Below are 17,091 nucleotides of genomic sequence, written 5' to 3' on the forward strand. Positions count from 1 at the left end.
TTTTTGTATTTTTGGTAGAGACAGGTGTCGCTATGTTACCCAGGCTGGTCTCAAACTCCTGGCCTCAAGCTATCCTCCTGTCTCAGCCTCCCAAAGTGTTGGGATTATAGGTGTGAGCCACCGTGCCTGGCCCACCCCTAAATTTAAAAACTCACCAAAGAGAACCAAATGAATCAAGGAACCTTCACTTTTATTGGGGCTTCAAAAGACCCTGTACATCACCCTATTGATTAGCAGAGCACTTTTCTAGATCAAAACTTCTCTAAAGCAGGTCATGAAGATAACTTGTAAGCTCAGCATCTTTCTGTCAACTGTCAGCAGTGAGGAGAAAGGTGTTGTAAAGTTCATGTAGCTCTTCTATATAGGGATCAATTGACAGCCCTGTAGGAAAGATGTCAGTTACCAATTCAGAGAAGGTGAGCACATTTTAGTAGAAATTTGCAAGTTTCTCAAATTTTTGATGGTGATAATGAGTTTCCTCCAGCAAAGCCAGGAAAACCTGGGCTTCTTTTACATCTTCTGCAGCACCTAGTAGTGTGGACAGTGCACTCCATGAGCACCTAGCATGGCTGTGGGAGGGACTGACCACCTTCTCTGGGCCCGGCATAGCAGGAGATGCTGCAGAACATGGGAAAGAACTCTGAGACAAAGGGCTTGATATCAATATGAAGAAACAAGACACACACACGTGAAATAATTGTGAGTGCTGCAAGAGACAATCAGGACTGGTCAGAAGTTGGGACACCTGAGGTCTAATTCCAACTCTCACCCTCAGCAGTTCAGGGCCCTCAGGTAAATCATTCACATGACCTGATCTCGGTTTCCTCTGCTGATAAATGAAGAGTTTGAATTAGATTGCCTGTCTCATTAGTTTGCATGAAAAACGACCCAGGGAGGGGAAAGATTTGTAAAGAAGGGCCTATTGTCTCAACTCCCCCGCAACTCAACACGGGTCCTAACCCCAGCTAGCATCTGGGAGCCAGATGCAATTAGTCCCTGTTGCTAAACTGCCTCTGTTCAAGCCCTGCTTTGCCATTTTCTCCTTGTATGACTTGGGAAATACACTTAAACCTAGAGCTTTCCAAACAGGTTGCTGAAACTTTAGGTGTGCTAAAATATGAATCCTTCAGCTTTAGGACACCTGGAAAGTGCTACAGGCCCCAGGCTAGTGAGCAGCCTCACCCTTTTATACATTACCTCCTTTCCATATCCATACAAATATATATATATATGTAGATTGAGACAGAGTCTCACTCTGTCGCCCAGGATGGAGTGCAATGGCATGATCTCAGCTCACAGCAGCCTCTGCCTCCAGGGTTCCAGCGATTCTTCCACCTCAGCTGAATAGCTGGGATTAGAGGCATACACCACCATGCAGGAATAATTTTTGTATTTTTAGTAGAGATGGGGTTTCGCTGTGTTGGCCAGGCTGGTCTAGAACTCCTACCTCAGGTGATCTGCCCGCCTTGGCCTCCCAAAGTGCTGGGATTACAGGCATGAGCCACCGTGCCTAGCCCAAATATTATCTTCAAGGTGGGTTATGTGATGTGGAAAAGGTTGAGAAGTCCTGATAACCTGTTGAGATCTTGGATTCATCATCTGCAAATGGAAATTTTATTAGTTTCTGCATCATAACCATCTTGTGAAGATTAAGATTTTGTATGTAAAGTGCTTATTTTGCCCATGCACATAGTAAATGCTCAGTAATGTTTGTGTTATTATTATCACCACTACCAAGACTACTGGCCAGTTTCCAACCTGACAAGGCTAGGTTCTTAATGCAAATGAGTAGTCCTGGTGCCAATGCTGAAGCTCCTCAGTCCGCCCCTAGCAAAAAGACTGGTAGACTTGCCTCCTACTCACTTTCCTCCAGATGAACCCTGTGCAAAGACTATGCTTTTGACTCTGAAAGTATATGCCCAAGAAGAATTCTCTTTACAGGAACAGCCTCCTTTAACAAGGCTATGCCTTAAAACACATTAATAGGCCGTGCCTCAAAACAAGTAAATAAATATGTATAATAATTACAAACAGTGACAAATGCTATAAAGGAAAATAAACAAGGTATCATGACAAAGTACTTTTTCTGAAGAAGTGATACTTAAGCAGCTTCAACTTGGTGCACTGAAATAGACGCTAGAGATGCAGAGATAAGTAAGGCATGGTACCTGCCGACGGCCATGGAAAACACCTGAGACAGGAATGTTGATGAAAACTCATGAAGAGGAGTTATGCCAAACACCAGCCCTCGCCGTCAGAGGTCTGCACAGGCAGACTTTCTGAGTGGAGTCTAACTGGCTGATCACAGCAGCTCAGGAGCTTTGCATGTGCCGGGCCATCTACTTTGAACACTCTGGCCCATTCCTCATGTTGCTAGTTCACAGAGGCTGCAGACAAGGAGCCACAGCCACCCCAAGGAATCAAAGAGCTCCTGACACTTGCCTTGGCAAGGAGGTGAGATCACCAAAGCAAAGGGTGCAAGGAGAGGAAAGAACTGAAGGGAGAACTTTCTTAAATGACTACACACAGATGGAGATGGATAAATAAGAAGCAATGATGAAGAAAGAAAAGAAGCGGGCAGAAGAAAGCAAGTGAAACCAAAGGAAGAACAGATTCTTACACAAGGGAATAGAGAGGGAATAGGTGTTTGCATCACAAGCTGCAGGGACTCTGATAAAAGGCCATTCTGTTGACAGCTTGTGGGTTAGAGATGGCAATTTCTGGGGTGTAATGAAGGCAAACACCACAGTGCAAAGGGTAGCATTAGCATGGAGAAGAGCAAACAGCAAGCAAGAGAATGGATCCTTTATTTAACAACCCAAGGAATCCATTTGTCCTGGACACAGCCTGTGCCTGTGCCTTTTTAAGAGTCATGAGTATGTACGTGAAAAACAATTATTTGCTAATATGCATCACAAACATTTTATATACTATTCCTCACCACTGGTCACTCTCATAGATCTGGCCATAAGTCCCTCACAAAGTAATTGAAAACATATATATAATGTATACATTTACATATATATGCATATACACATATTTGCACAAATATATCTGTAGATCTTATTAACTCTTCAGACATTTCCTACTTGGAATAAATTCAACAATAGCCCTTGGCTATATTAATTTCTCTTGAGAGTTTGTTTATAAATGCCCTAGCTTATCATTTCTTAGACTTTTAAAGAAAAATAAGCAGTATAATGAGTTTCTCTTACATGTGAAGCATAGATACAAACACCTGCTCCTTTGAAAACATTTCTAAGATTATTTTAATTAGGAGAGTGCTTATGTGGCAAAATACATAAGCTCAGCCGAGGGCACTTGCTATTTTCCCTGGTGGGAAAGCCTCTTTCAAGAAGCCCCCCAGTATATCCAAGGGAGTCACTATTCCATTCACTGGAGTTCTCTAGTTCAAAATTTAGCTCAAAACTCTCCATTGCTGCTGCATTCAGTAGGAGCTACTCAGCTATAAACAATCCATCAGGACCATGTAGGTGAGGCTCTTTAGAAGAACAGTAACTGTCATCTTTATCAGTTGTGCACAGAAGACACTGCAGCCGCAGTTTACCCAGCACATGCCAGCCTTCCATCCTCATGGATCAGCAGCAGGGGGCAACACTCACGCCATAAAATGCAAATTGTACACATGTGCCCTATAGAAGGCTGAATCCGCCTAGAGTTCTGAGGGGTGGGGGAGCAGAAAAGGGGAGAGGAGAAGGAAGGAGGTGAAAGTGACAGAAGTTTGTTTCACAGGATGGGGGAGAACCAGAAGTAGGCACTGTAACCGAATCCACCTCACCAAAAGATTGCCTCCCACAAGCCTCCTAAATCCGGAGTCTCTGGCCCCATACTTCCCCTCCCTGTGCGTCGGCACCCCGTCATGAAGGGTCTCTCATGTCTTTGGGAAGGCCCCCCACAGAAAGCGGGTGCAGGCCCATGGAAGATTTGCTGTGGCTCCCCTTCCCTGGTCATCTTCTGAGAATGTGTCCCCTCCCCATGGAACCCCCATTCACCTGCCCCTCATCTGGGCTGGGGAAGCCATGCGAGAGCGCAGGTGGGTCCTCTCGGCACTCACCTTGAACCCAGCTCATTGTATTCTCAGGGCAGGGGGTATGGCTGACCCCCCACAGAATCTTCTGAGATCTGTCATCTCTGTTGGTGCCACTTTCACCTGCTTTAGAAATGGGACACTGCCTACTCCCTGAGAGTGATGAGTTGAGAAATATTCAGGTGGGAGAGAATTGCTGGTTGTCACTTCAACTCCAAGTCTCCTTTCCTTTTCTGCACAAAGCCTTTTTAGTCCACTTATAAGAGTCCCCTGGATGAGAGGCAGTAGGTCTCACAAAGAGAAGTTGAGTGAGAAAATGGAAAACTTCTCTTCACCCTCACAATTTCTAATTGCAGTTGTGGAACAGAACAAGAAGTTTCTAGATTAAAGATTTCAAACCTAGGAAGAAATTTCTCCAAGTTGTGTTTTACAAGTGCATTGAGCACACCTAGGGCTTGGTCTAGAATCTAGATGATTTCTAATCTTCCTACCAACTCTGAGACTCTAAAACCATCAGCCAACAATACTTGCTTCCAACCTGTTTTATCCCACTCTGAGGCAAAGGCTCCTGTATAAATACTCCACAGGCTACTGCGAAGTAAAGCTCTCTGGGATTCCTCTTCCTCATCAATGAATAATAGCCCTAAGCTCCCACTGAAGGAGTACCTACCATATGTCAGGAACTGTAACACATGTCCTTTGATGACCCATAGCAACCTGCATAGTAGGTATCACCATCACCATTTTCCAGGTAGGGAAACAGGGTCAATGAATTGGCTGACCGGCTCCAGACCCCAGATAGCAAGAATTTTATGTCTTTTTTTTTGAGATGGAGTTTCGCTCTTGTTGCCCAGGCTGGAGTGCAATGGCACGATCTTGGCTCACCGCAATTTCCACCTCCCAGGTTCAAGCAATTCTCCTGCCTCAGCCTCCCAAGTAGCTGGGATTACAGGCATGCACCACCACACTGGGCTTATTTTTGTATTTTTAGTAGAGATAGGGTTTTGCCATGTTGGTCAGGCTGGTCTCAAACTCCCGACCTCAGGTGATCCGCCCACCTTGGCCTCCCAAAGTGCTGGGATTACAGGCATGCACCACCACACTGGGCTTATTTTTGTATTTTTAGTAGAGATAGGGTTTTGCCATGTTGGGCAGGCTGGTCTCAAACTCCTGACCTCAGGTGATCCGCCCACCTTGGCCTCCCAAAGTGCTGGGATTACAGGCATGCACCACCACACTGGGCTTATTTTTGTATTTTTAGTAGAGATAGGGTTTTGCCATGTTGGTCAGGCTGGTCTCAAACTCCCGACCTCAGGATTCCCCCACCTCAGCCTCCCAAAGTGCTGGGATTACAGGCATGCACCACCACACTGGGCTTATTTTTGTATTTTTAGTAGAGATAGGGTTTTGCCATGTTGGTCAGGCTGGTCTCAAACTCCCGACCTCAGCCCGCCTCAGCCTCCCAAAGTGCTCGGATTACAGGCGTGACCCACCGCGCCCAGCCGGTCGGTTACATTTAATCAACAAATTATTAAACTTCCTTGACCTGTTTGGGGGGCTGACTTCTCTGACTCTAAGGAGAACTTATTTCCTACCTGTTTATATGTTGATATATTGGTGCTGTGGTTTGGAGGACTTGGGAGTTCTCTATTCCCTACCCAACTTTAATTGGAGCCCTGTCAGGTTCAATAACTGATGGTGTCATACACCCCTGATTAATGATGCTGCCTGTCCCCTAAACACAGGTGGTTACTGTCCACATGGGGGCTGCTTGGGCAGAGAAATCATAAGTCTCTTCTTAGATACAAAGAAACATAGGCATTCCCAGACAAATTACTTTTCCCCCAGACACATTCATAAAAATTGCCTGGGCTTCCCTGACAGGTGATGGAGTGACTGAGGTTGCTCAAGTAGAAGAGACAGTAGCAGTGAGGCTGAAGGGACAGAGCACCTGATCAGTCACTCCCTGAAAAAGAAACCCACAGTTTTCTTGGCTAACCAAGGACATCAGTGCAGGTTCACTGGGTCCAGCCGCACCATGACAGGGCCTGGATAGATGTTTCTCCTAACCCAGCAACCTGCTTCTCAAGACAGCAATAATGGGGACACTGTATTACCCACCATATGGAACTCGGTGTCACGGAGAAAATAAACGTCTCTGAGAGAATTCACACTTCATTTCTCTCTGAGGTCCTGTGATTTCTCTTCGTACCCTACTCCCCATCTACATTTAAGCAGGACTAGCAACCATAGCTACATATATGGCATGTCTTAGCCCTGCTGTGGCTTTATAAAAGGAACAGGGATGTTTTAAGAAAAGTGAGAAAATGAGAAGAAAATAAGTAACAACTCAGCAAAATGCTATATTTGGTGAGGACTTTCTTACAGACATGTTTGGGCCTAAGTAGTGAATTTCAAAGTATGGCCTAACGGCTGATTCCATCCTGTGTCTGGCAGATGGCAGATAGTTGGCACTTGGGAAGAACTGACTTCATGGATGAGAAATCACTGACCTCGTCCATTTCCTAGATCAGCCCACTCCAACCTTCCTGCCTACCCAGTGTGAAGTATAAGACACAGTATGTGCAAAACCTAATAGGGCCTGGTATCAGTGACCTATGGCCCACTCAAGGCAGCCTGACCAAATCTCTGAGCAACACTCCAGTTGTTGCTGATCCCAGAGGCCTGAATGAAACTGCAAAGTTGGCAAATTGTTTTCTTGGACACCTGCCTCCACTCCCTCTCATAATTCCTGATAACCTCTTTCCCTTTGGACAGTCCTTCTGGCTGGTTGGTTTTCTGGTCTGTTTCCTCCATGATACTATAAGGCCCACAAAAAAGAGACTGTATTCTTCTTGTTCGCCTTTGAATCCTTAAAAGCTGATACAGATGCATAGAGATGATACCTTACCAGTGCATGGGACAAATGGATAAGTGAATTAGAAAGCTCCTAAGGCTGGGTATCAGGAGACCTCAGTTCTAGCCCAAACTCTGCCATTAGTTGAATACACAGCTTCAGATCTGGGGCTCAAATGTATCATCTATAATATAAAAAAACAACTCTGATGAGCAACTGACACCCCTTCCCATTCCCATGCTCAGTACAGCCCTGGGAGTCCACAGAGGAGGGTCAGGGGCTTTGGGCAGGTATGGGATGAAGGAGATCTTGAGCAGACCAGCCTCCATTCTCCCACCCCTTCAAAAGGAGCCACCTGCTTTCACCTATTTATGTATTGGGCTCTCAAATAAGACTGTGTGTGGAAAAAAAGAGTTCTACAACTAAGAAAGAGCTTTAAACTATACAAGAAGATGGACAAGTATAGTCCTTTTCAGCTAGTCCTCCCGTCTATCAAAAAGGTCCCACCCCCTCAATCACTCGATCTCAGTCCACCTCTGAAGCTTCATCTTCCACAGTCTCCAAAGTAGCCTGCATGTGTCAGCCCAGCTACACCTTTCGTCTGCTTGAAACCACCCTTTCCTCTATTTTTTTCGACTGGCAAAGCCCAGCTCACCCTCCAAGAAGTAGCTTAAAAGGCTCCCTCCCCCAGTCTCCCTGCTTCCATAGCAACCAATGAACCCTGCTCCCTAAGAAGCACGCTCACCGCACTGGGCTCCAAGAACGCCTCATAAATACTCGATAGTATGAAATGCTGGCTGCGTGGAACCAGCTGTTTATTAAACTCTTTCCTGACTGAAATATAGATGCCTCAAGATCAGGAAATCTGTCTTACCGTTTGTGTCTCTGTCATTCATTACAGTGCCTCATTTCGTAGACACTTAATATGTGTGGAATAAAGGAAGGAAATTAGAAAGTCAAAAGTTATTTGGGAAACTGTTAAATTAACTGATAAGTATGTTAGGGAATAGTCAAAGTAAGATAAGCTACGTATTAATGGGAAAATCTGTCTATCTGAGTAGAGTAATTGGCACTCAAGTGTGAATAACCCCTAGACTTAATCCTTCCAGGTGAAAGTACACTTATTTAAAAGTACTTATTTATCTAATGGCTTTCTTTGCTGGAATGAGGAGGGAAATTCATGTCTTAAGTGGAGAAGCCTTTCTCCACTTATGATCAGGCAAGATAATCATTGAATTCATCATATTATAGAAACTGTACCTCCAATAACTTCCCCCTTAAGTGGAAAAACTTCTCCACTTAAAAATAGATTTACCTCCTTTTGCCTACTCCCAGCTGGGTCTTTCTCCTTTACCCTCTTAAGAAGGAGAAGCTTTGCCTCCTGGTTCTAAAAGGGTTATAGGGAATCCAGGTAGGCTGCAAGTGACTCAACAGAATTAGAGAGGGAGAAGCATGTCATGATTCTCTTTGCTGTTGGGTTGTGCTATGTTAAGCACAGTTTGGAAAGGTCAACATTGTATGTAGGTTGTCTGAAAGAACTAAACCTAAGGCTGGCTCTTCATTTATATATATGATAGAACCATAGACTCTAACGTGAAAGCAAAATCACATTGAAAAGGACTATGTTTTTCTGAAACTCCAAAGCACACATCATCTGGGATACACGTAAGAGGATTAAAAGGACTATTGCAAATTGAGAATCTCCTGGTACCTTGTCCCAACCCACTTTTCAATGTGGGAGTTCCCTCCAAGTCTAACTGATTTTTAGTCTGGCAAATTATGAATTTAACCACAAATAGTTCTGTGTACAGAAATATAAAACACTAGAAATGGGACAAAATATAAATAGGAATATGTTTACAATAGATTTATATGGTGGGTAATTGAAAAGGTGTCAGACTTGCAGGCTTCTTACCTCTCGTCCTGCTGAAATAAATCCTTTATATTTCTCAAAGACCTAGACTTCCTTCCCATCTCTGACTAACACTAAGGGAAAATCTCTATCATGTGGTCTGCAGCATTCTGCCACTCACTGATGGCCGCCTGCACCTAAACATTGGATTTCATATTGATTCTCTCTAGCTATATGAATAAGTACTTTTGAAATCAATATGCCTCTCCCTCTAATCACTTGGTGGATGACCACAAAATGTAAAATCACTCTGATAATAGCATAAGGCAAATATGATTAGAAAAGTAACGCAGAGGCAAAATTTTTTAATGGATTCACCAAATTAAGTAAATATTATTTATACATTAATCTCTTTTTCTTTTTTTTGACACAGAGTCTTGCTCTGTTGTCCCTGCTGGAGTGCAATGGCACAATCTCAGTTCACTGCAACCTCTGCCTCCCGGGTTCCAGCGATTCTCCTGCCTCAGCCTCCAGAGTAGCTGGGACTACAGGCGTCCGCCACCACATCTGGCTCATTTTTTTTGTAATTTTAGTAGAAATAGGGTTTCACCATGTTGACCAGGCTGGTCTCAAACTCTTGACCTCGGGTGATCCATCTGCCTCACCCTCCCAAAGTGCTGGGATTACAGGCATGAGCCACCGCGCCCGGCCATTGATCTCTCATTTAAAACAGTGATTCTCTACCCTAGTACACCCAGATTCATTTTTGGTAATAAATACTTTGTAATGCTTCCTCTACTATTCTGAATGAAAGCTAGAGATGGTTACCTTCCTATGCACTTAACTTTTTAAAAAATAAATATGTCCTGAGTATGAAAGATAAATCAAATGAAAGCAATTTTGAATAAAATCAATGTTTATTTCAACATGTGAATGCTGGGGCATGTGTACATTAGGAGATGCGACGAAGTCGTCAGATGTTTGCAGTCATTTGTAGAACCACTGTGAGTACAACAGCCACAAATGCAGACTCATATAGGTCTGTCATTTGATGCTCAAAGACCATGAATACATTGCTGTTGATGATGGTCTTCCAAAATGATGATCAACTCAGTAAATTCTAAACCAAACAAATGACAGCTGTCTCTCAATTTACCCAGCTGTTGCAGTCCTGGAAAATCTAATGTCTAAAAAGGCATGCAAAAAAAATGCTTTGTGTGTATATGTAAAACGGAGACAAATTCAAGTTCAAAAATTATAAACAGGTTTGTACTTAAATGAATGTCCACTGGGGCCATCAGCAGTCATATATGATACAAGACAGAGCTTCATTCTGTGAGTCAGTCACATTGCAGAATGACGAACAGCCCAGGCTCCTGTCCACTTAATGCCACAAGTGCCCACACTCATCATGAGAACCATAGACACTCCCACATATTTCCAAAATTCCTCTAGGAGTCAACATCACCTTTACTGCGAACCATTAGTTCATACAGTATTTTCTACAGGGCTTCCCTCATTAAATAGATGATTAAGAGTTGACTTTAGCTGTAAAACCAAAGAGTGATGCACCAGAAGGGATCCTAAACCATACCTAATTGGCCGCCTCATTTCATCCATAGGAGGGTAACTTCCCCTCAATACTCAGTAACCTAGGACCCTAGATAATCTAGGATAAAAACCAAGGTTTCCCTGGGCACGGTGGCTCATGCTGTAATCCCAGTACTTGGGAAGGCTGAGGCAGGCGGATAACTTGAGGTCAGGAGTTCAAGACCAGCCTGGCCAACATGGAGAAACCTCATCTCTACTAAAAATACAAAAATTAGCCAGACATAGTGGTGCATGCCTGTAGTCCCAGCTACTTGGGAGGCTGAGGCAGGAGAATGGCCTGAACCCAACAGGTGGAGGTTGCAGTGATCCAAGATCACACCACTGCACTCCAGCCTGGGCAACAGAGTGAAACTCCATCTCAAAAAAAAAAAAAAAAAAAAGGTTTCCGTTTCCATGCTTTTAATTTCTTAATGAAATTAGAAAGATACTCTTGAATGTGTTTCTCTTACATACCAGATATTTTAAAATAGTTGAATGAATGAGAACATTTTTCTCAGGATATATGAGGCTGTAAACATTCATTTCTCACCAGTGAACTTCAAAGCCAGGCTAGACGCTCTCTAGTGCCCACTCTAAGTCTAAATTTCTCCATACAAACAAATCAAAAAGATTTTAAAATACTATAAGATCTTTTACAATGTGTCCAAAACAATGATTTCTTGGAGCAGAAATTGTCTTATATGGTTAGTGCCTGGTTGATTTTCCCACTGTTCTCCCCAAACTATAGTCATCAGGACCCCAACAGGACCTTGGGAAATAACTAAGTTTCCAAATGCTCCTTACACCATGCACAGCCAGGGCCTCTTTCTCTGATTCAGACAGCAATGGACTGGTCCGTTCACAAAACCTAATGAAGACTTGGTTATTTGCTAATTACCCTTGGCAAGTGTATTCTGGTGGCAAAATGGGTATTTTTAAATTTAATTTGTTGATCTAATATTATGGAGAGAATGTTTGATTGCACAAACTCCACAATATTGGCTCTCCAAATTAAATTTGCAATCAAATCAATGCCTACTTCAAAAGCATCATCTGGAAAAGATTTTACTTATAAATTTTGTACAATATCAGGTGGTAAAGTTGGGTGATGAGAATAAGCTCATAGAATGCAGGAATTATTGGATAATGCTGTGGCTCCAATACCAAAGCAGAGAAGTGAGTTGCCTCTTCACTTCCTTCCTCACACAGCACTAAAAGAGCAACCTAATCCGTACGTGCAAACTCAACTCCCAAGAATCCTGAAAACACACGGCATTCAAGAAAATATCATCAGGTTCTTATATTTAATGCGTGCACACTCTATAACTTTCCCCATGGAAGAGTTCTTCAGGCCTTTCTTCAAAGACCATTTCCTCTTAATTTTAGACTCACTCTAACAATTTAAATATCAGGCGTTGGAAGTAGCAATTTAGAAAAGAGGTGGTCTGACTGCTCCAGGTAAGCACTGGGACAGCAACAAGAAGTAACAACTGACAGTCTGATATCAAGGAAGGAGATGGAAAGCTATATTTACAAAGCAAGGGGAGGAGGGCTGACATAGGAACTCAAAATAAATAACAGCCTGGACTGTTTATATGTAGAGACAAACAGCTTCACTATTCCTGAGAGCATCTCCATAACACCGAACAATACTGTAGCTGATGTAAAAGAAAAGCTAAGTTGTGCTCAATAGATTTTGCAGCAAAATATTACAAAATTCAATATAGCAGATGGAATCCTAGAGTGTCAGAGTTAGGAGATCCTTAAGAGAGTCTTTGGTGTAGTACTTTTATTTTAGAAACAAGGATGCTGAATCTATAGGGGTGGAGTAGAAACAGGAGCCCAGCATAACTGGTCCAGTGCTTCTTCCATGTAGACACCCTGACACCTGAAGCAATGGAGGGGAAGGAAGAGATAGTACATCGCATGGAATCATTTATTATGCCATTGCTTTTGACATCTCTGTTTTTGCTTCTTTGCATTGATTTCATCCCCTTCCAAAGGAGAAGAAATCTGCTCTCTTTATTCACAAAAGTGTGAACTATTGTTCCCTGGTTTGTGATGAGAGAACCTCAGGGTTGGCCCTTAACAAAATTGGGACTGAAGGTAAAGTTGACTTTGAGTTCCCTCCTACATCCTCCTACATCCCACCCCTGGTATGTTTCCTCCAAGCTGTCCTATGTCTGTCCTCCAACTCGTTGCCCTACCCACTGGCCCACACCCAGAATTCCTAGCACAAAATAGGAAACTCCCAACTCCCAGAAGTTTGGTGTGTTCTTAACCTCTTTCTAATTTATTCTCTAATTACGTCAAAGAATGAAGCAATATTCCAGTGCATTTCAGATACAAGTGGGCACATGCATTACCTGGGGAGCTGGTTAAAATGCAGCATCCTGATTCCTATCTCCTGAAATTAGGATTCAATAGATGATTCTGGTGGAAGTGGGCCCTGAACCCACTTTGTAAAACACATGGCTCTGCTCACCTGGCCAGCCTCGTCTCCTCCTAATACCTCGGTGCACACTCCCCTCCACTCAAATACTTCATACTGTTTCTCTCTGCCCTGTCTTTGCCTTATGTTCCACCTTCTTCATCCAATTAATCCCTACATATGCCTCAAAACCCTCTAAGTACATGTCTCACATCTCTCCTGTCATTGTTGTACATTTTTAGATTGTCAAGCTTACACAGCCTACAATGGGCACTGATGGCCTCTCTCCCCTTAAGGGCAGGGGCATATGCCACTTGTCTTTTTTATACCCAGTGCTTCACACCCTGCCATGCACATGGTAGTACTCTAGAAGTGTTTGTTAAATTACCTTTTGTGCATGTGCTAAATTTCCTTGTTAATAATTAGCAATTTATTTATATTTGCATCTTTTATCTACCCCCTAGATATAGTACATTGTTTTCACAGCTTGCTCAAAGTATCACTGTCAAATGAGGAGCACTTTCTATAATATGTAAAAACCAAAAGAGAAGAAGTTTGTGCATATTATCACCCTGGTGCCATCAAGGGTGGGGGTCGTAATGAGTTGGGCCCATGTTCACACCGGATATCTGACACCTAAGGAACATGACAGAGACACACACAAGTGGAATATTTTCTAAATAAAGATCGGTTTACAATAGTTCAGTAGAATTAGTTCTTATTGCCTTGCTAGTCATTCAAGTTTGCATTTTTCAGAAGTGAGGTTGGAAGAGGTAAGAGTTGGCTTTGAATCGATTCATATATATAAAACTTTGTGTGTTTGTTCTGAGATCCTAGAGAGTCTCAGTATGTTCTCTACCCAAGATTGTTAGCCACAGGATGTCAGCTTATCTCCTGAAGTCCACCATCTGTGTATGTCTGTCCCTTGCAGGCGTCTGCTATGCAGAGTTTGGAGTTCGAGTCCCCAAGACCACAGGATCTGCCTACACCTACAGCTATGTCACTGTCGGGGAATTTGTGGCATTTTTCATTGGCTGGAACCTGATCCTGGAGTACCTGATTGGTACTGCGGCTGGAGCCAGTGCTCTGAGCAGCATGTTTGACTCACTGGCCAACCACACCATCAGTCGCTGGATGGCGGACAGCGTGGGAACCCTCAATGGCCTGGGTGAGACTGCCACATCCTCCTACCCTCAGCATGCAAACTTACCAAGCCCCATAAATGAGTTCTCCTTTCAGAAAGCAATTTGGCAAAATGTATCAAAAGCCTTAAGTATCTCTTTTTTTTTTTTTTTTTTTTGCAAAGTAATCCTTTCCCTATGAATCTATCTATCGTTAAAAAATAATTTTAATGTCCATGGAAGCATTATACAAAAAGATGCTCATCACATCCTTATTTACAATAACAAAAAGTTAGAGACAGCCTAAATATTCTACAGTGGGCAAATGACTAAGTAAATTGCAGACAAATGCTATGTAGCTAGCAATTAAAAGGATGATTAGGGAAATTTGTAATAACATGGATTATGTTTTAATGTAATGACATATATCAAAGGATACAAACCATACATGTGCATGTCAATAGCTATATAAAAATAAAACCAATGCAGAAAAAAAAGAACTGTCAGCAATTTCTCCAGTGGTTTCATCAGATTTTTTTTCCAAATTTCAATGAAAAAAAAATTAATGAATAAAAAGGGTTCCAGCCTAGAAGAGGTCAGGAAGGGGTAATATAATAGTGAATGCTAAACCATCAGAAGTTCATGTAACAAATACCATGAGACCTCAGGCTCCATCCATCATTTGCCATCCACTCTCTTTTTTTATTATTATTATTTTTGTGACAGAGTCTTGCTCTGTTGCCCAGGCTGGAGTGCAATGGCATGATCTCAGCTCACTGCAGCCTCCATCTCCCTGGTTCAAGCAATTCTCCTGCCTCAGCCTCCTAAGTAGCTGGGATTACTACTCAGCCACCACGCTCAGCTAATTTTTGTATTTTTAGTAGAAATGGGGTTTCACCATGTTGGCCAGGCTGGTCTCGAACTCCTGACCTTGTGATCCACCCACCTTGGCCTCCCAAAGTGCTAGAATTACAGGCCTGAGCCACTGCGCCCAGCCATTCTCCATCTTGATGCATGATAAACTCAAATTCGAGGAAAGCTGAACAATAGTTGAGAAAGCTCTGGAATCTTGCCTCAGAACTTCCAAGGAATGATCCTGTGGCTGTGTCAAGTCATCTGACTTCGATGTTCCTATCTCAAAAGAACTGACAAAAATGCTGAGCACCCAAGTACCATGACAAGATAAAAATATAAAGAACAAACCTGTTCAGTGTACTGATTGTATAGAATTTTAGGTCTAAAAGAGTCCTCCAAAATCAGGTCATTCATGTCCATCACTTTACAAATGAGGTCCAGAGAGATAAGTCAACTTGCCCAAGGCCACACATCTGGCTATGGGCAAAAGTACAGCTGAAATTCAAGACCCCTGACAGCTGAGTCAGTGCCTTTTCCACTCTATAGAGGGCAGGAGTCCACTGGCCATTGGGCAAAACCAAGCAGGCAGGGTGTGTTCACTGGTTATTTTTTTCTCTGCAACCACATATACACAAAAGGACAGGAAACCCCTGTTCCCATCATTTTCAAAGACACACATTCTTAAATTTGTTGATAAAGAAAAGATTTGGGAATGGGATGGAAATTTTACTGATTGTAAAGTTAACAATAATGAAGATTAAAACAATTTTCAAATAACATGTTAGACCTAAATATGCATCCCAAATATCCCAGGTCGGTTCCCACTTCAAATGTTCTGTGCCATGCTTCCATAGGTGCTGTTGTAATGTCACACCACATAGCCCAATTTTTGGTCCAGGATATCACATCATCTTACCTATCTACCAAATTCTGCTCATTTGCAAATAGACACTTGTATCTGCTTGTGGACTACAGCATAGGCATGTGTAGGTGCACACACATACACACACACACACACACACACAGTTCCTTTTACAGACTTACTGCCCTTCTTAAAGCTGAGTGCGGATGCACTGGGGTAGGACCAGGAGTTTGCATGGCCCTTTCTTCCTTCCAGACAATGTCAAATCATGTCTTTCCTCTCTAGGGAAAGGTGAAGAATCATACCCAGACCTTCTGGCTCTGTTGATCGCAGTCATCGTGACCATCATTGTTGCCCTGGGGGTGAAAAATTCCGTAGGCTTCAACAATGTTCTCAATGTGCTGAACCTGGCAGTGTGGGTGTTCATCATGATCGCAGGCCTCTTCTTCATCAATGGGAAATACTGGGCGGAGGGCCAGTTCTTGCCCCACGGCTGGTCAGGGGTAAGTTTATTCCAAACACCTGGTATGCCTGTCACACACTCTGCCTTCTACCCTGTGACCAGCCTAAGACATATTTTCAAGAAAATGCTGTTCTGTTCCATAATTACCACAGCACCCTCTTTATCACCTTTTGATCTGAATTTAGTTGGAATATCCTGAAGAAGTGGTTCTTGTGTGTGTTTTTTTGTTTGTTTTGTTTTGTCTCACAAGCATTTGTTAAGATCCTATTTTATACAAATAACAATAATAGATTCAATGTTCCGGCAACCTGCAATTGCCTAAAATTGTGCTAAGTGGCGTTGCATGTACTAACTCATTTAATCATCCTGATAATCTTGTGAGGAAGATATTTACATTCTGCTCTTAAAGATGAAAAAAAAAAAATCCCATTCAGAGAGTTCAAATGGCTTGCTGTTAAACACACAATGTAAGTGGCAGAACCCAGTCAGCCAGGACTGCCTGACTCCAAAGTCTATGCAAGAACAGCTCAGTTCTATAGAATTATCTCTACAGTCTACTAAGGGAGATAACAAGAACATAAATACACAAGGCAATAAAGGAGGCCAGGGAAAGGGGAGAGTAGGGAAGGGACGAGTTTTGCCTGGGTATGAAACTAGGAAAATAACAGTTTTTAATTGCAATGTCAGCATTTGACTCTAGGAGGAGAGTCCCACTGGGGTCAGAGGACAGCTGAGCTGGCCTAATGGAGGGCTGTGCTATAAATCCCATTCCAAAGGCATAGTTCATGACAGACGGGTTTACCTGGTGTGGTCTAGGGGTTAGCAAGAGGGTGGATCGGACCAAAAGGACATTTTCAGATCTCATTCCATGGTCTGGCTAGTGTGGTTTATGCTAGAGAAAAATAGGAAGGTCAGAGTGGCAAATTCTTTATACTAACAAGTGGCTGTGAGTTGCACCTGGTTTCTTTCTCTAGGATGACTAAAAATACTTACGTTGTGGATTTATTGGTGA

The 17,091-nt window shown here is 42.8% G+C and overlaps 1 protein-coding gene across 1 annotated transcript in view; it reads left to right on the top strand.

The window, feature by feature from the left end:
* Positions 1 to 17,091, top strand: part of SLC7A14 (solute carrier family 7, member 14) — a 118,898-nt gene that overhangs the window by 64,127 nt on the left and 37,680 nt on the right. Inside the window, exons 3-4 of the mRNA XM_011948994.1 lie at positions 13,710 to 13,946; positions 15,902 to 16,119. Coding sequence (XP_011804384.1) covers positions 13,710 to 13,946; positions 15,902 to 16,119 — 455 coding nt within the window. The remainder of the gene's footprint in view (positions 1 to 13,709; positions 13,947 to 15,901; positions 16,120 to 17,091) is intronic.

This window comes from Colobus angolensis, unplaced genomic scaffold (assembly GCF_000951035.1).
Source record: "Colobus angolensis palliatus isolate OR3802 unplaced genomic scaffold, Cang.pa_1.0 Scaffold289, whole genome shotgun sequence".
Taxonomy (NCBI): domain Eukaryota; kingdom Metazoa; phylum Chordata; class Mammalia; order Primates; family Cercopithecidae; genus Colobus; species Colobus angolensis.